Below are 23886 nucleotides of genomic sequence, written 5' to 3'. Positions count from 1 at the left end.
AGCTTGCCCGCCTGCACACCCCCAGGTGCATTGAACAAAACTCGTCTTTTTCCGACGGGCGTTGGTATCGATTTTGAAGTTCCTCCTGTTCATACCCGCCTGGGCAGCCCGCGGCTAAATTACCGCAGCCGTCCGTCACAGGCCGGGCTAGCGGCTCGCTGATGGCACAGTAATTGCATTAGGAGTTGCAGGGGTGGCGGGGTTTACGGAGTGGGGGGAGAGAGAGGAAGCAGGGAGGGACCCGGCAGCTGAGCACATCGGACACGACAACTGGGCCTCGTGGCGTCGAGTCGGCGCCGGTCCGATGCTCGTAGGGGCGGCACCCCTTCTCCCGGCTCATTCCCCCAGACCCAATGACTCGCTTCATCTGGCGTGTCCCAAGTCCCCTCCAAGAACGATTTATGTGAATCAAAGATAATGAAAGCGTTTCGAGGTAGTGGGAAATGAATTAATGAATAAATATGATTTTTTTACGCGGAATGGCCTAGTTTTTTGTAAAGCAAAACTCGTCGGTTTAAAAGCGGTCTGCTTTGGATTTTTTGTCATTAAAAAAATGTAGTTATGGGAGAGAACTTGAGTACCTGGAGAAAACATGTACATATGAGGGGTTAACAGACATCCATGCATTGCCACCGTCACACGCCGTGAAACTGAGGATGGCATTTTGTTGTGTGCGTGCTTTTGTTGGCTGTTTACCGAAGGGTGCAGCAAGTTGTTTGCTTGTTACCGATTAATCAACACGTGGGTCGTGAGGCTGAACAACAAAAAACAGCGGCACACTTTCGCAGAAATTAGATGGCCAACTCGCAATCTCTGTGGCGCACTTTTGGACTATGTGGCCACGGCGGCTTGAAGAGAGTTTGATAAAAAAAAATCTTTAGTCGTTAACCGTTGAAAATAAAAATGTATTTTTTTTTGCGTGTGGACGAGCAAAAAAATAAAAAATAAACCCCGATGCAATGCGGTTTTCAGAGTAATCGCTCACCTCATGACTCGGGTTCATGGAAGCATTTGAATGCAGAAATAAGTTTTGTTTGAAATAAATGAACCATTTCAGAAACATGGTACTTAAGGTCATGATGGAGAAAAACAAACTCCGTATACAAGTGCGATTGGGCGGGTCTTCCTGTGGAATTATTTGCTTTCTATCTTTCCATGAAGACACACACACACACACACGGTTTATATATCTTGGCTCTAAAGGGCACTTGAATTGATGGATGTTGCAATAAAAAAAAGACACAACGTACTGTATCTTGACTTGGGGCTCTTTGTAGTTGTCAACAAAATAACACCCACCTTGCATGGCGACTCTATAATTAAATGGTAAGAGGCATACACATTGCTCAAGAGTGTATCTAAAATTGTGAGAACCCGTACGAGATGACAGCTCAATTTTTTCCCCAGTTGAGACCTCGAGAAAAATGTAAACGTAAGGCTCTTTCGTCCATCCATTGCCGGATGAGGGCCTCCTGACTCCGTGTGGGTTATAGGGGTCAATCGACCATACTTCACCACGCCGGTCAGCGCGGGTTGGTGAAGGCAGACAGCATAGACACTGGGAGCATAGAAGTACAGTGCAGCAATTGATATTACTTCACGGCATTCTGATGGTCCACCTTCACCCCCTCCCCCCACCCGGCCATGTGGCCCCGTAGCCTATAGCACCTGTTACGCATGGTGGTTGCTCATCCAAGCGCTATCCTTGCTCAAACCTGCTTAGATTTGAAAGATGACAAGGCTGCGTGCATTCTGGGTGATGTGGTCATGGTTCTCTGGTGGGAAATATTTATCAAAAATAACATGAAATTCAGCACATTCATCATATCTAAAATGTTTACTTACAAAATGCAGTGTAAGGTGAGTTCTAAACAAAAATATAAATCAACAGCCCTTTGTCAGTCCACTGCTGGATGAAGGCCTCCCCCCGCTGCCGCATCGGCCATGTTTGACCATATTTCACCACGCTGCTTGGTGTGGGTTAGGGAAGTGGGGGTGCCCCTGACTGTGTCAGGTGTCACTCACAACTGATGTTAGCCATGGCCAGGAATCAAACTCTCATTTCCAGGTACGTAGTACAGTGCCCGAATCCTTACACCGCCATCCAAACCAAAATATGTTGATATTCATTGAATTTTCCGATGGCCAAACCACCCGAAATGTGCCTGATCGCATCAGATCTCGGAAGCGAAGCAGATTTGAGCCCGGATAGTGCTTCGAAGTGCAACTACCACGTGTCAAAGGCAGGTGTTGTCGGCTTCCGTGGGGCTACGTTGTAAGCAGATGGCAGTGAAGCAAAATCAATCGTTTGAGTATTCTCCAGTGTCTGTCCTCCTACCCCTTCTTCACCAACCCACACTGACCAGCGTGAAGTGTGGCCAAATAACTTCTATAACCCGCACTGGCACTGGGGAGACCCTCATCCAGCATTGGATTGACAAAAGGGAATTTACGTATACATGAATGGAATGTTATTAAACACCTGTGAAAGAAGTTCAACATACACACACACACGAAGTTACTTTATTCGCCACCTGTATCAGTCTAACATAGCATAATTCCTGCAGCTATTCTAGGTTCTTTCTTAATTTGCCTCCTCCTCCGACTCGGACACCCTTGTGAAAATCCCAGAAAATGGCCCTGTGTGGCACGATCTCCAACGCTGGGCCAGGGGGCCCGGCCGTGCCGAGCCTTTGCGAAGCCCCACAGAGGGGTAATGGATCCCCTCATCTATAATTCAGAGGGCACCTTCGGAGAACGGCTCTCTCCTAAAGTCACATTGAGAGCCGGTCGCCATGTCCTTTCTTGTCCTGAGGCCCAAATGGGAGGACTGGAAACACCGAGGCAGTGTTTTTTTTTAGTGCTGGGGAAATTATTCTGAAACTGCAATTGCGCAGTGGAAAAGCCATTTATATTTGTTTTATTATTATTATTGTTAAACATATGCAGTGGAAATCCTGACCCCAACTGGCTGATGCACCCGCATATGCACGTAGGGCGTGAGTGTACGTGGAAACGTGCGTCTGTGTACCCAGCGATCGTAAGAACGAGACTTATTTTCAGTTGAGTTCTACTTGGCATATTTGGCCATTGTCATTTGGGGAGAGTTGCTTTTTTGTGTGAGGATGACCAGAGAAAGTCGATGCATACAGAGGAATATGATACATTAGTAGATATTACCATGATAGCTGTACTGCCGCCTTTATGCACAATATTGCCCAAGGTAGGAGTTTTACATCAAATATATGCTACTCGCGAGCGGGATGAAAGTTAACGTTTAGCTTGTCAAATAAATTACTTTAGGATGCATTGCATTTTTAAGGTGAAATTACTAACGGTCCTCATACAGTTCTGATCGGAACACTACTGTACACAAAATGCATTGGACATGGCAGACGATGCCGGTCGTAAGATACAATTCCGTTGTGGAAAAGGGTAACTTATATTATTTGAACACATTTTGATGAAACTAAGCTGGGGATTTCCTCCAATGTTTTTTTATTGAAACCCAGAAACTGCAATGAGATTGGAAAAACTCTCTAGTTAATAACGGTAGCCATGTGCGGCTTTCGATGAGAATAATTTTCTTAACCTTTGCCTATGGCTGGCAGCTTCTCTCTCCGACAAACACATGCCCACTGTCTCTACCGAGCATCTGGAGACGCGGTCGCAGTTAGACCCCACGTCAATCCAAATGTCAACGTGTTGCCTAAATGTGGCGCTGTTTAACAAACGCGTAAGAGCAACGAAACGGTTTTCGAAGTTTAACACCGCAGCGGTGGCGGGGATAGGTTGACGTCGACGTTGGAGCTATAATTGCAAGCAGCCCAGAATGTGATTCCCTTTGTGCAAACATTCGCGACCGCGATTACATTTTTATGTGCGAGCCGGCTGCCGACGCAGCGTTCCCGCACGGCTGCTCGTTAAACCAGCGGGGATCGGTTACGGGCCCCCATTGATTTGCGATCGTCTCCCGGAGGCCCCCCCCCCCCCACCGATCGGACGGACGGACGCGGGGCCACGTTTTGAGTGAGCGGGATTTTTTTTTGGGTGACGTTTCTGCCTATTTCAGCACCGCCCAAAAATAATTGCGCGCCGCCGTCTTGGGTCGCCAGCTTCGTCGCGTGTCGCGAGCGTGCCGGAGTAAAAAAAAAAAAAAAATTCGAGTCGAAAAATAAAACGAGAACAAAAATCGCAGTTTGCACCACGTTCACGGTTATCTCTTGTGAACGATTTAATTCAACAAATCGATTGGCGCAACGTTGAACCGTCCTTAATGAATAGGGCGCGGTTAGATGCTTTTCCGTTTGGAGAAACGGACCGGCAGCCCACAGCGTCACGGTAGAGGTGCGCTCGCCCGCTCGCTCGATCGCTCCCCCACTCGCTCCCCTTCTCTCTTGCGACGGTTGACACTGCGATGAGCAAACAAGAGGTACGTGCGTGCCTGCGTGTCCATGTTTGACAGCGCCAAGTCGCTGTGCCGCAGGCAAAGGCGTCAGTCCTGCCGTCGGTGCCAACAAAATGCATTTGGCGCGCACACGTGCTCACGCACGCACGCACACAAAAGACAAAGACAAAGATCCCCCGTTTAGCCTTAACAGACTGTTGTTAGCGAGTCGCACCTATGAAGACCAGAACGGCACACGAGGGGGTGGGTGGCCAGCACTACGCCCCGGCCGCCTTTGTCTCTCCAGTGGCGATGTTTACACACCGCTGCACTACATGCACACACGCACAAAAAGATCCCCCATATAGCCTTAACAACTTGTAGGGGCAAGTGCTGTTAGCAAGCACCTATGAAGGCTGGAACGGTACACGAGGGGGTGGGTGGCCAGCACCACGCCCGACCGCCTTTGTCTCTCCAGTGGCGATGTTTACACACCTCACCGGGTACTCATTTGAGACCAAGTCAACCTAGGGGAGGCCCGGGACCGGTTCAGATAATCGTCACTGTTGGTGTTGGCCGTGAGCGGGAATCGAACTTGGGTCGCCAGGTTCATAGCGCAGCATAGCGCTAACCGCTACACCACCGCTCCCCACGCACGCACGCAAGCACAGCCCCGCCGAAGATCACTTTACAGTGGGAGGGGCCCAGTGTGCAGACCGGTAGAATTAAAAGGCATTTGTGCAAATCTGTGCAGCTCTTTGCGTGCCGAACGGACGTGAACCGGATTGATCCGTGGCGTTCGTTTCAAAAGCATTCTGCTGCATTTAAAATTGGAGGTGTTTGTAAATGGACAATTTAATTACCGTGGGATGTGTTGAAGTGGATTTAAAAAAAATTGTTTAGTGGTTATGCTCGGCTGGAAGTTAAATCTGAATGAAAGCGAAACTTTGCAAATGTGCAAAGAACACGTAATCTATTTTGATATTTATGTATCCAGGGAGTTTTCAACAAGTCCCAGGTTGCTCGATCAAGATGATCCTGCAGTTGGAATGTTTATCATCTTATACTTCAAGGAGTGTTTTTGCACGTGAGAGGTTAAACCACCTCAAGGTTCTGAACAAGACAGATTCACAAATCCATTTGCTCTGCTGCCAGCCTCTCGCCCCACAGCTCAGCAGCTTCGTGAGATCCACAGATCCACATTGTCCAACCAACCGTCGCGGCCTAAGCGCTGGCTTATACTGCACTGTTGGTCTACACGATCGTGCCCAGCGAGAAGCAGAAGGGTTCATCCTGCTATGGATATCATTGTTAACGTTATCAATTTTCTACTGCGTAGGTGTTCGCGCTTGGACTGTGTAACCCTCCGATGTGTTGTCGTGTTGTGGCGCGTCCTGATCGGTATGGTGTCTGACGTTTCGCTCCACGTGTTGGGAGGTCCTTCAACTGTTGAACGAGCTTCCTTAAGGAGCTTCAACCTTGCGGAGCGAAACGTCGGACGTCGTGCCGAACAACCACGCGGTCCAAACCGGAAATACAGGAGAGCTGTTACGAAGTTAAACATCTCACAAATGCGGCCGATGCAATGTGTCCCCCTTTAATGTTCTAAGTGTTCAAATTCTGCTCGCTATCCTTTTTAGCCTTTTGTGAAGAGTCGCATTGATTAAAGCTTAGTAGAGTATAAACTTTGCTGCAATGCATTAGCATATGAGCCCTGTTAATAATTGATGAAGCGTTGGCAATTGACACCAGTGAGTGAAGGGTGTAATTGTAGCAGGGAATCTGTGTAGCTGCAATTACCGCCCCCATCAAGAATCCAATGCAATTGGCAAAGTTTCGTCCCTGGTAGTGATTGATGCTGCTTGACACGTAGCTTCATAAGAGATGGGGGGGGCGGTGTAGGGGGAAGTGCTGATGCAATGGTTAGCAAATTGTGCTATCAATCCTGTGACCTGAGTTTGATTCCTGGCCATGGCTAACATCAGTGGTGAGTGATATGGTATCGCCTTGCCTAGCCCACACTTACTAGCATGGCAGAGTACGGCCAAATAACCCCCCACGACCTGCAAGGGACGTGGGGATGCTTTCATGCAGCAGTGATTCGACAAATGCATTTACATTACAATAATTTTCACTATTATCATATATAATAGCAAATTGCAACGTGCCGCACAGTATTCACTCACTCAAGTAGAGAGAGAGAGAGTGACTCGGAGGCACGAGGAACCACCGAAAAGCGGGAAGGCATCATCCACGCAATGAGCCGGCACCAACAATTGCCCAAGCTCTGTGTTCCTTTATATATAGTCACGTGTTATCGGCCAATTAATGAGCATTTACATGTGGGAGGAGACCGGAGCATCCGGAGAAAATCCACACGTGCGAGGGAGAAACACTGTATCCCGTAGAGATAGAACAAGCGGATTCCACTTTTTGCTGGACTGCTTTCTCCAGGCAAGCCCCGGGGTATGGCACATCGATGCTCATGAGTAGGAAGTTCCGCAACATTTGCGCTGCAATCCACCAACCCTCTCATTCGTGCACCACCACCGTCCGGCTATAATATGAACTTAATGACATGGGTTGCATGCTGGCCATTTGTGCAACTGTACATATGTTATTATGCCATAACAAGTTCCCATTGTATTGTGAGTTTTTGCCTCTGATGCAGTGGGCTGGCTACATTTTGATGAATCGACTCTGTGTTATTATCATCCTCATGGGACCTACAAGTAAACATGATACGGGAAAAAAAACAACCACACGCTTTCAATGAAGAGCAAATTACGTCATAAATAAAATAGATGTGTTCAATTATTTTGTTTTCCAGATAAACCTTGTGGAATCTAAGGACTCGTTTTAAGGGTGGCCCATCATGGCATGTTTACCGGTTCACCGTACCGTGTTCGTCACCGCGTGGGAGGCAATCGGACAATCTCGGAGTAAACACGCGAATGGGAAGGGGGGTAACGCGGGAGCGCTGTGCAAGTCGGGGAGTAACCTACTTGCTCCTCTAAGCACATCCGGTGGGCGTATGCAGTAATTCCCACGTTATGCACGAACTTGCTATCCGAGATTTTGGTTCTCCACAAGTCGCATCTAAAACGCTGCACGACCGCATCGCGAGAGAGAGAGATAGAAAGTGATGAGAGTGCATGTAATACGAGAAAGTGATGAGATAAAGTGATGATGGTGCTACTGCGTAGCATCATGATGCTACTGGGAAGTAGCATCATAATTTAAAGTAAGTTAATTTCAAAACTATTATTTCATACTTGATATTCTTTTTTTAGTTACTTTATGTTTATTGTCACCATTTTTGTGTTGTGATAATTTTGTTGTATTTAATAGCTAATTTGTGTATTCATTTAAGGTAATTAATTAAAAAGATAGGTTTTCATAGGCCAATATTAATATTCGTGGTTTCCACCTTCCACGCCGCCAATGGTCGACCATGAACCGAATCGGGACCGGGCATGGCCGATGCGCATCAAAGATTCGGTGGCTTGCAAGTGCGGCCAGGAATCCCAAACCATCGACCACGTCGTAAACACTCCGCCGCTGCTGTTTAACTCCTTCAAAGGACGAGATCCACTCGGTTTCTGAACAGACAATTGAGTGGATAACAAATCTAAAACTACGTCTTTTATCCGCTGCCATTAATCCATACGAAAGAAGATTTTTCGCGAAATTCGCTATTCGCGAGCGTCTCCGCGAACGTCTCCGCGAACGTCTCCCTCGCGAGTAACGAGGGAATCCTGTACCAGAAATGATAGACGTAACCTACAAACCCTGCCTCCAAGTGTCTGCTTTACGCATGTGCACCTCTACATGATGGGAATGTTTTGTGTGTGTCCATTAAAAACACAAGCTTTCAAATTCACGCAGTTATTCAAGTAAGTGCAGTTTATCCGAATACACATTTTGGAGGAGGAAATCCACGGATGGAATAAAAAAGCTTTTGTCCGTTCGAAAAATATATCCGACGTGCGAACCGGTTAATTATTTTTAAATTTTGTCGAAGGAATGCATTTAGGCTGAATAGGTTTGAAGTTATCCATAATATAGTTTTTTTGTGTGGGTTATATTTCGTAAATATAAATGCGTCGTTAAACCGGCCACCACCCTATACAGCCAATTGGTAAAGTTTGTCACGTAACAAAACTTGCCGATTCGTTACGAGTTTAGCACACTGGTGTGTTGGAGAGTAAACCCACAACATTTACAATTCGAGTACGAACGTTTGAAGTTGGGGTGTTTAATCAGACAGCTCTACTAACTGTGAGGTTATTGTACCAACGTCGCATTAATCAATGCACACAAGGCCGGTCGTGGCTCCTAAAGGTACGTCATTCTTTCTCGGAGAACATGAAAGTTGTTCAACGTATTCACGTAGAAACAGAGCGGTTTGGATTCAAACAAGTTTAATAATTTCTCCTGCATATTAACGGAAACCCAAATGACCGTTACCATTCACTGCCAGACTTAACCGCGGCATGGGCCACTCCTTTTATATAATAAGAAATATGCGTAAATCAATGCACTTTTTTTCGCAAACAAAGTTTTGTACGGTCGTGGGAGGGGGGGGGCGGCGGAGTAAGTGAGTGAGAGGCAATGAAAAAGGGGTAGCGGAGCCATTGTGTTGTCGCTCTGAGCGCCTGCAAACTTCTGGGATGGTGCCAGGTGGTCCATCTCCCGTTTGCTTTTGTTGGTGGCATGGGCTGCGTCACGACATGACGGTGTGGCGTGTCCCGGCACGGCGCAGGAGCGCGTTACTGAAACATGGGACTGGGCGGGTGACTTAGCCAGTTATTGGGTGGGTGGGTGAGTGGATGGATGCGTGGGTGAGTGGGGAGCGGTAGCGTAGCGGTTAGCGCTCTACCGCTATGAACCCAGTGACCCGAGTTCGATTCCCGCTCACGGCCAATACCCAGTGACGATTATCTGAACCGGTCATGGGCCTTCCTTGGGTCGACTCGGCCTCAAATGAGTACCTGGTTTGATGGGTAAACACCACCACTGGGGAGACAAAGGTGGCCGGGCGTGGTGTTGGCCACCCACCCTCTCCCGTGCTGTGCCGTCCCTCAGATGCTCGCTAACAGCACTTGTCCCAACAGTCTGTTTAGGTTCTACGGGGGATCTTTGTATTTGTTGTGAGTGAGTGCGAAAGTAGTTGGGTTGGTGGGCTGATGAGTTGACTGGGTTGATGGATGCGTGAATGAGTAGGTGGGAGAGTGGCTAAATGAATAGAACGAGCAAGTGGTTGCTTTGGTCAGCGTGCCGTCAGCAACAATGTTGGAGGACAATGGGCCATGGGGACAGAAGGGGCATCTTGCAACCCGGCAGCCTCACAGATGTAGTGACCTGGCTGTCGCTCCTAAAACAAAACAACCGAACACAGAGGTGGCTGGTGGCTTCGGGGGCTCGTAATGCCTGGCGTCACATCACTGGGCCAACGCCATTAACAACCTGGGTTCAAACCCCAACTTCCATAAAACTGTTTCCAGGCGTTCATTCGTAGCAAATGTATTGATCTCAGTTTGGTCACCATTTGAATAAAAAAAAACTTATACAAGTGCATGAAGGTATACTCTGGCACAGAAGCTATTGTGTACAGTACATGCTTAGATGTTTTTAATGTGATGAAAAATATTGAACGAAGCGATCGTCTTCGAGGTTGGAGGCACGGTCGTGAGTGTGCGCTACGAGGAGAAACCAGGAGTCCTGCGATGCGTCTTCCAGAGTCGTTCCCCAGCTTCATGATGTGTTGCTCTGCCGCCTGTAACGAGTGTATAGGTAGCCCTGCATTCAGATGACTGACCACTGCTTGTTAATGAGTGTTCATATTTACATTGTACTATATTGTTTTTCACACCAAGTATACTTCTTAAATCTTACCGTAATTGTCTTTTTATTTTGTGACGTTCCTGCCATTGCCCTTTGAGTGGCTTTCAAACAACGATTGCCTTCTCGCCAAATCGACCATTGTGTGTATGTACGTTGAACTTCTTTCGCACCCTACCTAGCCAACCGTGCCAATTGTAGATGCCGAGGAGATACAACAACCGTAAACACAAAATGCAGTTCTAAAGACGCGAGTTTTCAATCTAGACCCATCCGCCTTCCGATTGGACGTCTCGCGCGTGCTACGTGCGCGGATGGAGCCCGCGGGTTCGGGCGTGCGCGCACTCTCTCCCGGTTTTATCGCCGTGTTCTCCTACTCTCTCTTCCCCGTTCCCTCGCGCAAGCAAGCAAGCAAGCAAGCGCCGGGCTCGGCTATAATTAATTCATGCACCCGGGCAGCGACCACGCTTTGCTCAGGAACGTTGCCCGGGCCGCCGATCGATGGGACCGGGGGTGCTTTTTACCGCGAGCGGGGAAAATTAAATAATAAAAAAGCACTTCAGCATATTAGCCGGGGGGCCTCTAATGCGATTTGCATCGACTGCTTTAATGGAGTTTGTTTGGTACAAATGTTTTATGCCCTCTCCATGTTGGCCTGCTTGGTTCGGGTTCACTTTATATTTTGTGTTTTGCTATTTATTCGTAGCCGCCGTTTCAGAGATGACCTAAATATACGTCAAACCGGCAAACTTTGTGAGGATGTAACTTTTGTAGCAGCTTCGGTCGGTGCCATGGCGCAGCCGTTAGTACCCTGTCCAATTAATCCTGAGACGTGAGTTTGATTTTTCTTGCCATGGTCGACATGAGTTGCGAATGTGTATGCGAAACCGCATCTTGGGTCCCCCACCTCACCAACTCACACTCACCAGTGTGGTGAAGTGTGGTTGAACGGCCCCTGTGGAGAAGCCTTCATCCAGCTGTGGATTGACAAAGGGTCTGACATTTTTGAATGGTTACCTTCGGCTTAGAAGCTCAAAAACAGCTCCAACATTTTTCTTTGACTTGTTGTTGGAGACAGCATTTTGCAACGTAAAAATGCAATGTGATGAAAATATCGTACGTTCGGAGGTAATACGTCAACAAAATAACTTTTTGGTTTCATCGTCACACGTTGAATTTGATTAATAATGCAGTACCAATGTCGAAAATGAATACGTTAAACGCGTGATAGATTTACCTAACAAACTAGAGGATTTGAACTCGAAACGTAGTATTGTAGAGCGAGTTCAGACGACCGTGTTCAGGGGAACAGACTGTGTGACCACTCAGGTGTGGGTCTGGGGGGCGGGGAATGCACTTCTTTGAGTCACGTGTGTTCTTAGTCCAGCCTTGGTGTCTCACGTGCATAGCCTGGCTGTTGATTTGGTCCAGACTTTCTATGACTTGGATCTTGGGAGAGGGGACTGGGGTCCTGTGGGATATCGGAGGGGGTCCTGGATTTACAGGTTTGGCTTTATTCTGCAGTTAAAACCGTCATGGCCATGAGGTCCTTTTAAGTGATTTGCGCTTGTTTGTTAAATATTTAGGGCCAAAGCCATGTTTATAGGAGGAGGGAAAAGTTTGAGTATTCCTTTCCAAGTAATGCATAATTTATTATGATGTGAAACTTGAATTACGCTTGTTTCAAAGCACACAGCATACAGTGTTATGTATAACGTGCAATTTTTTTCTTTCCTGGGCCAAAATAATTAGTGGCTTTCCTTTAGCTTTACAGGAAGTTAGCTGTGTGTTCGGTTTTCCATTTTTTGCCCAAGTTGAAAATCTTTACCATTGAATACTGCTGTTTACAAAGAGACACGGGTCGTATCATTGAATTTGTTCATGTTGGGTGAGTTTGTGGAGTCTCCTAGTGATGTGTCTATTTTTAGTAAGGAGTGCAGTGTTTGATTATGTTTGCACAGCCTAACTTCATTAGGCCTCTAACCGCTTGTTTACGAATGTCCGTGGGTTGTTTTACTTTACCATGGCCAAGCGGAATGGCCCTGCTAAGCTGCTCACAGATGCTTCATTCACAAAGAGGATCCCTAGTTGAGGAAAACGTTAGTTTTCTCTATTATTGTTATCGAGTTATTTATTCGGAAAATCCTCACTGAATCTTGGGACTTATTTCCCGACGGTTCCTCAGTTTGGATGTTTGGCTTGTTGATGAGTTATTCACTTTCGGACAGTCTGATGTGTTTTCCGGTTGTACTCTGTGTTGCTTGGCATGATGTCCCAACGTTTCGCTCCAGGTGCTGGAAGCTTCTTCGGGAACTGTCTTAAGAAGTTTCTGAACTGAAGAACTTCCCGTTCCTGAAGAAGCTTCCAAGCACGATGAGCGAAATCGTCAGGCATCATGCCATACGACACGCAGTACAAAACACAACAGGACCCTGCGGGGTGGGCTGGTAGGAATAATACTTAGTACCGGTACAGAGATATCGACCAGGTATAGAGGAGTTAAAGAAAAAATTACTGTATTCTAGTGTAACGTTAATTAAAAGTGTTTGTTTTGACAAGAAACGCTGTGAGATTTAGAGACTCGTAGTCTTTCATTTCCAACACCACCCTCAACACCACCCCTCCCACGGACGGACGGACGGACGGACGGACGGACGGACACATTAATCTATTGGTGGTCTGGTCCACTTCGTTCCTACCAGTATCAGAGAGCTATCCTCAGTACAACCATGGAAACCTACACGGCCGTGGTTAATTTTCGAAAGCGCAGTAAACAACCGGCGAATAACGTCCCTTTCGGAAGATGAGACAACCCCTGCCGCAGTAGCCACGGCGTGAAGTTGTCGTCCGAGATATTGGGGGAAGAGGGGGAGGTCCTGGCGACCGGCAAACCTTGGACCCGCGGATCGACGACCGTGTGTGCCGCCGTTCTCCACGCTCGCTCAAGCTGCCAAAACCTTATCATGACTAAAAGTAAACAAGCGCGCTGGAATTTGCTCGGTTTAGATTCAAACAGGCAACAGGTGGTCGATGACGGGCAGGTGTTGGAGGAATTTGATTGGTGGCGGCGACATTTTTCCCAGCGTCCGTCATGAAGCATTCTGGGAGGAATGGCTGCGCCGTCTATTGCCGTGCTCGAGTCTAAGAGGCGGCCTTGATTTATTATTATTTTTCATCGCGGGCTACTGCAGACATGAAGGCGAGAGGCTTTGCTGATGATTCCTGAGATGAAACCGGCATACAGTTGTTATATTGTCCTGCTGCTGTCTAAAAATAATAATGACAATTTTGACTCTTGTTTCAGTTGGTGGCCTAAAAGCGAGGCTGCGCGCGATACACACGCGCAAGTATGGGCGATGTCACGTGACATGCAAGGCATGATGGGAGGACCAATCCTATGGTCACAATCGTACCATTGGCTGTTTAGAAGTCGCCCTGTGTGTGTATGAATACTCTTAAAAGTGGGTGAGGGTTGTTATTGTTCTGAGAAATGTGATTTTTTTATGGCCTTTTCTACAATAACCTGTATTGTTATCATCAACCACTGTCTACTGCTGGCTAAAGTCCACCCCATGCCGTCAGAAATCCATCTCACTCCTCTGCGAGAGTCCTCTTCTTGGGTGCAAACTTTCCTTTGTGGGTCATACCACGTTGCTGTCCATTGGCTATTATCCCTTCTCGTGATGTATCCTGCCCAGGCCCGCTTACTCTCATGAACAGTCGATATGAAATCTTTGATTTGCATTTGTTCTGTGATCCATGTGTTCCTATTTCTGTCGCTTTGAGCGTAAATTCCAAGTATGCATCTCCCGATGCACCATTCGTGCACTTTTGAGCCGTCCCATTTTCTTTGCTTTTTTTTTTACTAAAATGGAATTATTACGATACACGGCTGTAATTATGATTTACATACTTTTTATTAACCATACAATTGTCGGTTTACTCGTCATGCATTTCTTAAATATTCGCAGTAGAGAGGAGCAAAAATTACGAGAAAAAAAATAGACGTTTATTCATGTGGAACCTCAAAAAATAAAAATCTGAAAAGCATGTGGATATGACACGTGGCACGTGTGTGATTTCGCTGTGTGTTGTGAGTCAGTCCCCACTCTTTTAAGTCTTATATTCTGCCGTGTCCTCGTCTGAATACGACAGTAACACCGGTTTCAAATTCCACAGTTTGTCAACGCACCTCGCATCTCAAGATGCTTTTACAAAAATTAAGCAAAAAAAAATCACATTCGCTAGAGAAGGGGGCAATGGGGATGGTGGGGGGGGTGGAGACAGGGCAGGGTAACGCGGGGACCGAGGAGAGGGAGCGACGCTGCAGCACAGCCCAAGATGAAGCAACCAGGGCCCGTCGTCAACAGCGACGACGATGCTGATGACGAGCTTCGGGGGCAGCCGTGGCAGTCGGGGCAGCACCAGTGAGTCAGTGGGCAGTGTACATGGACCAATCTTCATCGCGGAACGCTATTCCTCCAAACCATCCCTTAGCCTGACTCCGAGGTACAAACTTCTCCGCCGAACACGGATGACGGTCAAAATAACGCGTGGACTGCGTAACCAGCTGAGAGTTCATTGAGACAAGTCGCTGTTGGGAGGCAGACCGGCTGCGTGAGTGAGGGTGAGCAAGTGCACGTGGGCACGCACCCATGGGTGGGTGCGGCTGCATATCTGCGTGTGTGTTCGTGCTGGTGTCCGTTACTATACAAGTCTTGCCCTGCATTCTGTGTGTACGTCTGTGTTTTGTGCGCGCACTGTGCATTGCAGCGAGTGGTGGGAGAGTGCTTCGCGCGCTGCGTTACAATTATGATGACCCGGGTTAAATTCCTGATAAAGGTGGCTGCCGAGTGTTGTGTGTGTGTGTGTATGCTACACTTCCATAATACAGGTTTTTTTTGGGTTAGATTCCGTAAATATAAATGTGTTGTGAAACCCACCACCACCCGACACAGCCAGTTATTAAGATTTCTCACGTAAACAAAACATGCCAATTTGTAACTAGTACAGCACACCAGTGTGTTGGAGAGCAAATCCACAACATTTACAATCTGAGTACTCAGATTTGGCATGTTCTGTTTACGTGACAAACCGTACTAATTGGCTGTGTCGGGTGGTGGCGGGTTTCACAACACATTTATATTTACGGAATCTAACCCAAAAAAAAAAAAAATCTGTATTGTGGATGATATTGGTCGCGAAAGCCGACGAGTTAAATTACGTCCAACTTCCTTCGCACCATACATAGCCAACCGGCCATGGTGCTGGCCATGCTTGTGTGTACCCTGCCACCATCAGTAATGACCGCACTTGCCCACAGCACTCATGCCAACATCGCAACCAGATATGGGAACATTTGCATTCTCGTCAGAGTGCGTGCACACTGGCATTTGCTGCGCCGCGCGTTTGTGGGAGCGACTCCGCAATTCCGCGGGAGAGGCATTTCAAGAACAATCTGTTCACACTTAACGCGGTAATAAAATGGGCGCTTCTATGCGCGTCGCACCAGGCAGCTGCGTGAGAACGTTTAGGAGCTATCAAAGCCCAAACAAACCATTCTGTTAAATCGTGTGATAATAAAGCCTCATGTTTCTCGCTGCAATTTTCATTGCTGTAAAATTGACCCCTTACCAATCCTTCAGGGCGCCATTCCCAGCCTTGCCAAAATGGTATTCCCCAATACTTTACCTTGGAAGGGGATTTAGCATGTAACACACTCTTACCCCTTTTTCCCACCCCCCACATCTTATTGCCAAAGCTTACAGATGTCATTTGTACACACGTAGCCATACGTACACGAATGGCACCTCGGGTTGGGATTATACGTAGCAACCTTCGGCCGCAACTTGCGAAGGCTTGGCGGGACACTCCTGAAAGAAAGTTCACGAGACTTGCTGAGGCTTCTATCCCTCCGGCGAAAGAAGAGTGCACAAGTGTTGTCATCACATCCACGCCTCTATTTAAGGAACGAAACAGGTGGACCTCTCCACAAATCTGGCTGTCGCCTGATGAAGCTAGTTGTAATTACTGGCGAAACGTCGTACTCAGATTGTAAATGTTGTGGCTTGGCTCTCCAACACCGGTGACGAATTGGCACGTTCTGTTTACGTGACAACCCTTACTAATTGTCCGTGTCGGGTGGTGACGGGTTTAACGACACGTTTATATATTTACGCGATCTAACCCAAAAAAAACCTGTACTATGGATGATTTTGGTCACGAAAGCCTACCACGTGTTAAAATTCTGTAATACTGCTTCTCGTGTCTTTATGAGCAGTGTGATGTGGTCAGAGCGCCCTCTGCGGTAACAATCCGCCCATTGCGTGGGCTTTGTGTGCCGTGCAGCAGACGGGTGGGGGGGTGTTGGGTTCGTGCGAGACTTGAACGTTGTTGTGCTCTGTCCCACGCGCCGGTGGCTGCGAACGTAACCCCATTTCCACACCCCCCCGCCATTTAGATCCAAGTTAGCCGAACAGTGACAAAAAATGCCCCGCGGAATGTTCGCATCCCTTGCGCATTTTTTGGGTTGTCCGTTTCATGTTTTGTGTGCGCCGACGCCGCCTGCATGGGATGTGACCTTTGCTGCCAACCATTAAAGCGACGTTTTTAACGATAATAGTTTTAAAAAATATAACTATTGTTCCCGCCGTGTCGGTGGTTGTCTGGACGTTGCATCGAGAAGCATGTTTGTGTTCGCTAACGCAGTGTCAGCATTTACGAACTCCGGGGTGGGTGTACGCATTGTAATGCATTATACAGAGGGTGGTCCAAATTCTTTTTTACATTTATATGGGACTATCGTTTTTAATGAAAAATAACGGTTAATACATTGTAACATGATAACAAATGTATGTTAATCGCTTCAAAAAGTCAGAGTCTCTCGCTTGTTCGCCATCATTGTCAACGCGTGGCTGGAATCTTCTCCAGGTGGTCTCCAGAGTCCGGAGGCACATGTCACGTGGTATTGTTGCAAATTCTCAGAAGTGTTAACATGTTTTTGAAGCACCCTGCATTATCAATGCCATTCTGCGTTTGGCTGCTCTTTGGCGGAGAGCTTTTGCAGGGTGCTTAGCACACGGTGCTAAGCACACGGTGCTTTGCGCCCAGCAACCTGGTTTCCATTCTTGGCATTTGCAAAGCGGAGCAGTGACACTATACCTCGGCCTCTACTACGTTGGCTTGGCTTGAATTGAGTACCTGGTGCATTACGTAAACATCAGCACTGGGGAGACGCAGGAGGCTGGGCACTGCTCACCACAATACTCCCTCGTGTGCCATACCAGCCCTAATAGGGGCCCGCTAACAACATTTATTTTTTGTCCCCAACTTTCTACGGAGGCTATAAGGGCGGCAGGGGTTGGGCAGGGGGGGATCTCTGTCTTTGTACTTCTTTGTCCATTTGTACATGCACATGTGTACATGTGTACACATGTGCATGTGTCTGTGCTTGGGGAGCGGTGGCGCAGTGGTTAGCACGCTGCGCTTCAAACCCCCCGGCAGAGACCCGAGTTGGATTCTCACTCAAAGCCAACATCGGCGACGATTATTTGAACCTGGTCCTGGGTCTCCCCTAGGTCGCATCAGTGTTAAATGAGTACACGGTGCGATGTGTAAACATCAGCATTGGGGAGAAAAAGGTGGCCATCCGTGGTGCTGGCCACCCACCCCATCATGCGCCGTGCCGGCCTTCATAGGTGCTGCTCGCTATAACAGCACTTGCCCCAACAGTCTGTTAAAGGCTCCGCGTGATGGGTGGGGTGGGGATCTCTGTCTCTGCGTGTGTCCGCATGCATGCAGCAGGAGGACCTGTTGGCCCAGCAGGCGTTTGAGGAGGCTCGCAGGCGAGCGCGCGACTTTGAGGACCGGGAGCGGGTGCACCGCGAGGATCTGGAGGTCAGATAGAGCTCTCGGCGACACACGGCGGCGTCGGCGACACACGGCGGCGTCGGCGCCGCCAGGCGTGGCCTCTCGGCCCTCTCTCAGTGCTGCATCCCCCCCACACCCCCCCCCTCGTTGTCAGTGGGGTTCAACTGCTGATGGCAAGTGCAGTTAGCGCCCGTTACGGACTTGTCGAGGGTGCGAGCGTCGACGGAGTGCTTCTGAGTGTAACGTCCGAGGCTGATTCGATGTGGTGGGGAAGTGGTAGATGGATTCGGATTGCCCATTGGGTGTGCGTGGCTAGGAATCTTGAGCCCCTCGTTGCACTGGGGTCCGCGAGAGGTCAGTTTGCCCAATGGACTCGGGCGCATATGGACGCGCGCGCGTGTGAGTTAGTGTGTACGTGATTACACGTGCGTTACACGCAGAACCGTACAAGATGGAATGCACCGTTCATCACGAATTACTGAAATCCGATTGTAAAATAAAATTGTCATCTTCTGTTTCTGACAAAATGGTGCACGTTGTTTCTGTTAGTATTCAATGCTCAATAAATGTCTCTAGTACAACTACAATGGGCATAATCGCGTGTTCCTATGATTGTGTGCTTGTGGGTATATGTTACCGTGCCTGATTTGGCTTGCGCACAATTGCACCTGCGTGTGTGCCTGTGTCAACGTGTGCTACGTAGCAGATCTCTGTGTGCACGCGCTTGTTGTGTGTGTGTGATTGTATGTTCGCGTGCGTGTGTTTGTGTTCCGCGTGTTTCCGTGCGACTGTGTACGTCTCCATCAGTGTGCGTTTTGAGATTGTACGTGTGTGTGCGTGTCCGCATGTGTGGTGTTTTTATTTTATTTTTTTGACCCAGGGGAGGAGACACCCGGACACGAGTCCCAACTCTGGAGGCATGAACAGCGCAGACGAACTCAAGCTCCGCTAAACGAAACCAAGAACCCCGATAAATATCACTGCCTGAATATAAACGGAAAAACTTACAAAAAAGTGTTTTATGGAGTTTGAAAGGAGAGCAAAAAAAGCTAACGAAACTGCGTTGGATTCTTTTAACTTTTTAAACAAGATGCCCTCTATTGCTTCCTTTATATTCCTCTTCTAACAGTCAAAATGTAATTTCGCGAATATAGAGAAACAGCGTTTAAGCAGCTGGCGGCGGGCACCTGGGCTTGTCCCACCAGCCGTCATCGTGTTGAGAAGCCTTCCGTGGGGCAGCTGCTTGACGTTTTGCCCGCTGCGTTCATCACACAGGGACAGGAATAAACTTGTGCACGAGGGGGAGTCATCTGATAGATGCATTGGCTTTTATTTCTTGAGGGGGTGGCGGGTGGGGGAGAAAGGTGCCTAGAATCCATACGAGTGCATTGTTAACTGATAAAGCGCCAAAAAAGATATATATATATATATAGAGAGAGAAAGGCATGTAACATGATGAAAGAAACGAGGACTTAGCGTGCATGGAAAGTTTTTTTTTTCTCCTGGAGATATTTCCGAGATGAGTAGAGTGACCCTGTGGATGAGCAACAAAGGGCAAGCCGTGGCTGTGATGTCGGATGTAATTTTACCCCCCCTCTCTCTTTAGACTGCTCGTGATCAATAACTGGAAGCCTTCGGGAATCTCGGTCCCTAGCATCCCCATGCGCTGCGACGTAAATAACCTCGGCAACCGACCTCGGCGCAGATGTACAGATGCGTTGCAGCGATCTGTTTTTTTTTCTTTAAAAGTTGATACGAATAATTCAGTTTATTCCGTGACGCGGCGTTATAAATCGTCTCTGTATCACGCTTCGGACTGAGCGGCATTTCGCTGTGGATAATCGCAGTCTGTTTACAATTCTTGTTTTTCGGCAGTGCTCGGGATAGGGGGGAATGAGTTTAATCTTGACATCACATTCACGTGGGCAGTTTTCACCCGTTTTTGGAAATTAATGACGCAACAAATGAATTTTAGAGCGATGTATAAATAAAATAATTAGGTGTTTAGCGACGATCTGTATTCCCAGTTTTGCCTTGCTGCAGTTTGGCCAAGACATTAATCTTTACTGACAGTGGGGCCTTACACAAACAAGCATAAGAGAAAGTAGGATTATTGTGATGTTTCCTCAATTGAGTTATTGCAGGTACGACCAATCAAATATTTAAAAATGTATCATACCTGGACCTTTTAAAAGCGAACACGACGGGTAAACATACGCTTCACACGGGAATGTCTGATTATTATTTTGTGGTTATATGAACGTTGTTCTTTATTTCAAACTCTCGGCCTTTTCAGAGCGGGTGTGAATCTTAACTAATCATCTCGTTCCAGGCTTTTGTCCCTGAGGAGAAAACCGTTTCCCCTATTTTTGTAGGGCCCAATTGTGCTTTAAGCGCGAGTAAACGTTTGGGATCAATGTGTATTTATTTTCTTCTAAAAATATTACCGAATATCACACGTTAAGTTAGTCTATCCCCGTATGCTCGGGTGGTGGTGAGGGGTATATATTGTGGGGTGGGATCTATGCTATCATCAATCGGTTTGTAATATTTTTATTAGAACGAGATAGCATCGGTTTGTAAACGTAGTGGATGTAAATTATTCCCTTTTTTATGACTTCACAAACTTTTTTTTTTAAAACGAAGTGAAAATAATTTATCTTTTAAAATCAGTGATTATTGAACATTTCCACTTAATTCTTCACAGCCCAAAATACAACTCATCCAATTTATTGAAACTTAATTGACTCTTCTTTCTCCATGCACGTGGGGGGGGGGGGGTTACAGGAATTAGGTATTTTTTTTGCGTCTGCTAAATTGTGGCGCTGCATTTGTTGATGATCTAACGCAGTTGGGTGAGTTTTACATTATCTCTGTTTGGTTTCCCCGGAAACCCCATTGGCTCCATTTATGGTGAAGTTTGTATTTGCCCCCCCCGCTCCCCCACTATTGACTAATGCACAGCAGATAACAAGTTTAATAACGAGCCTACAGTGCAAAGAGAGGTCATTTGAAGTCTAACTAATCATCTCGTTCCAGTGGGTGGTGTACTCTCTGACATAAACAAAGAAAAAATGCGAAATTAGCTTCGTTGTCAAAAAACAAGCAAATGTTCTTCAACGTTGAGCCTAAATTGTAATTCCTTTTTTGCGGGTTAAAATTAGCAGCCTTTGATCAATTAATTATTCTGAATTATGTAAACCACACAATTACTACAGCTGTGTAGTTCTATATAGATATCATGCAGCAAATTAAACAGCATACACATCCAATCACTTAGTTTAAAAAAAATATTATTTTACGTGTCACTTCAAAGCAAAGTTCAGCTGTCGCTTTATTCGATACGTAACGTAAGTCCTAATTAGTTTATTTTATATTTAGCGAAAGATGCCCCCGAGGAATGGAAACCAATCGTTCATAACCACGAGGAGGGAGGCCTCGTTTCTTATCAGATGCGAACTGTGGACGGGTCTTTGCCTCCAATATTTTTGTTGTTGTTGTTTGGCAATGGGACCTCGAGTTGTATGTTCATCATCACGTTTCACCTTTTTTGAATACCCCTTTTTTTGAATACCCCCAACGTGAATCCAACGTTGTGATGGTTGTCCTTCGTATTACCCTTCCGCATTCGCGTATCTCAGCTGTTACAGAAACTGCCATTGTCTGTTTTGCACTATTACGTTTTGTTTTTTATATATATGTGTGTGTTTATTATTATTGATTTGTACGCTCTTTAGTTTATACGATAGATCATCGCCATGTTTGACCTATGATCAAAGCTTTTTCGTGCTCGTTTTTAAGTAAGTCTCGTAGGCGGACGCTTTGCTGATGTTCTGATTTTGGCCTCGTGTGTGTGTTGTTTTAACCCTTGCAGCGGCAGCAAGCATGGGCACGTGAGATGGAAATTTAACGCCACCACTTATTGCAAATCTTACTCGCGTACGCTTCTTTATGGGTCTCACTGCTGGAAATCAAAAGCACAATTAGTAGATTGTGAAACTGAAATATGTTGGTCATGATATTTGTATTATTTTGTATTGTTCATCTATAGGTATGGGATGTGGCTTGTGCATTCATTGTTGTTAATTTTGCTTAAACTGTTGTACGGAATGCATTTGTGTAGCCTGCATCTTATAGCCACAGCGTTCAGGAAATATCCTTTCAAACAAGTTTTACGGGGAATCAAATGCAGTATTAAAATAAATCCTAAAGTGGAAAATTATACAATCCCTAAAGCTAGATCCGTTAACAGATATACAGGTCCAATACAAAATAGTACATTTCAAGAAACATTGAAGGATGCACGTAAATAGTTATCACTGTACAATATGATCTTTGGAAATTTGTTTTAATTTGCTATTAGAAACAAAATACATCCCACGTGACACGGTAAAGCGTTTAAAACCACTTGAGGATAACAGTGGTTGTGATAGAGTACTATAAAGCCGAAACCATTTGAGAATGAGATAATCGACGTTTGCATTGCCTGGGTATAGGCATCGGAATTAAGCATCCTGCAAATCTAGACATGATGTAGCGGACTTGATTCGCTGCTGGGCACGCGGCTACATTGAAATAAAACGGAGTAGGAGTGCGAGCGAGTCTACGAATGCCACCAGTGTCCAATGAAAATCATATCACTGCCCCTCGTACCCATTAAGGCTTTTACATTTTAAATTGTTTGGCTATTTTCACATCTGTTGCTCTTGCAGCGTAGCCCAACCCCGCCGGTCCTGTTCACAAGATCTTTTCGATGTAAAGCTTTCGTGACTGTAGGGATTCATCTTATTGGTTCTTTCGGTAAAGTCACGTAGAAGGGAAATATTAAATAATAAAATAAAACATAATAAAATAATTCTGAATGAGACGTCTGAATGAGACGCTGTCTCCCCGACAGACCTGTTCTTCACCTGAGGACGGCTGCTTGCGTTGTGGCCGAAACGTCGTGAGAATTATTTTATTATGTTTTATTTTTATAATTTTATAATTTCCCTTCTACGTGACTTTACCGAAAGAACCAAGAAGATCTTCCTTTTCTTTTAGCAGTTGTGCTCTCAACCTCAGACGCTCCATCGGCTGCTCCGTGAGCAAGTGGCGGGTGTCTTTGGGTGAGCGACCGTTTAGTCCGGTCGCAAATTTGGGCGATTGTCTTAAAACCGAACAAGCAGTAGAGAGGAGAGGTGAAGAAGGCTTCTGACGGAGCTTCGTCTTGCCTCCCACCACCGCCTGCCCCCCCCCCCCCTCTCGTCAGCTGCGGGAGAAATCCCTGCGGCGAGATGCGACGCTGGGACTGTCTGTGGCCCTTTGCGAATTACGGTTTTAAATAGGGCTCCCCTCTGCCGTTCCCCTCCGCCGTTCCCCTCCGCTTGTCGCCACGCAGTGTTATTTTGTTGTTGTCCAGTTTTTGCTTGGGTTTAATAAATTTAGATTTAAAGCTTTCGTGACTGCAGGGATTCATCTTCTTGGTTCTTTCGGTAAAGTCACGTAGAAGGAAAATAAAAAAAATTAAAAAAATAACACAATAAAATAATTCTCACGACGTTTCGGCCACAACGCAAGCAGCCATCCTCAGGTGAAGAATCATCAGAATTATTTTATTATGTTTTATTTTATTTATTTTATTATTTTCCTTCTACATGACTTTACCGAAAGAACCAAGAAGATGGGTTTAATAAGTCAAAAGGTTCGTTTGACCGAGTTTTAACGATTTAACTTTTTGTGTGTTAGCACAGTTTCAGTCTCTCCCCCCCCCCCCCGCCCTATTGTTTTTGTATCCCATTCCGGGC

General features: G+C 46.6%; 1 protein-coding gene across 2 annotated transcripts in view; it reads left to right on the top strand.

The window, feature by feature from the left end:
- CBFB (core-binding factor subunit beta) overlaps nucleotides 1–23582 on the top strand; it is a 72938-nt gene extending 49356 nt beyond the window's left edge. Inside the window, exons 5-6 of one of the 2 annotated variants that reach the window (XM_061548782.1) lie at nucleotides 18035–18127; nucleotides 18981–23582. In XM_061548782.1, the coding sequence (XP_061404766.1) occupies nucleotides 18035–18127; nucleotides 18981–19052 (165 nt within the window). In that variant the 3' untranslated portion in view covers nucleotides 19053–23582. Of the gene's footprint in view, nucleotides 1–18031; nucleotides 18128–18980 lie in introns of both variants that reach the window. The other variant, XM_061548781.1, reaches the window with a different exon arrangement.
- The last annotated feature ends 304 nt before the right edge of the window (nucleotides 23583–23886 follow it).

The sequence above is a fragment of the Lethenteron reissneri genome, chromosome 9, assembly GCF_015708825.2.
Source record: "Lethenteron reissneri isolate LAM-NWPU_2019-01 chromosome 9, ASM1570882v1, whole genome shotgun sequence".
Lineage (NCBI taxonomy): Eukaryota > Metazoa > Chordata > Hyperoartia > Petromyzontiformes > Petromyzontidae > Lethenteron > Lethenteron reissneri.
Note: the sequence above shows the minus strand (reverse complement) of the source record. Positions and strands in the feature narration are given on the sequence as shown.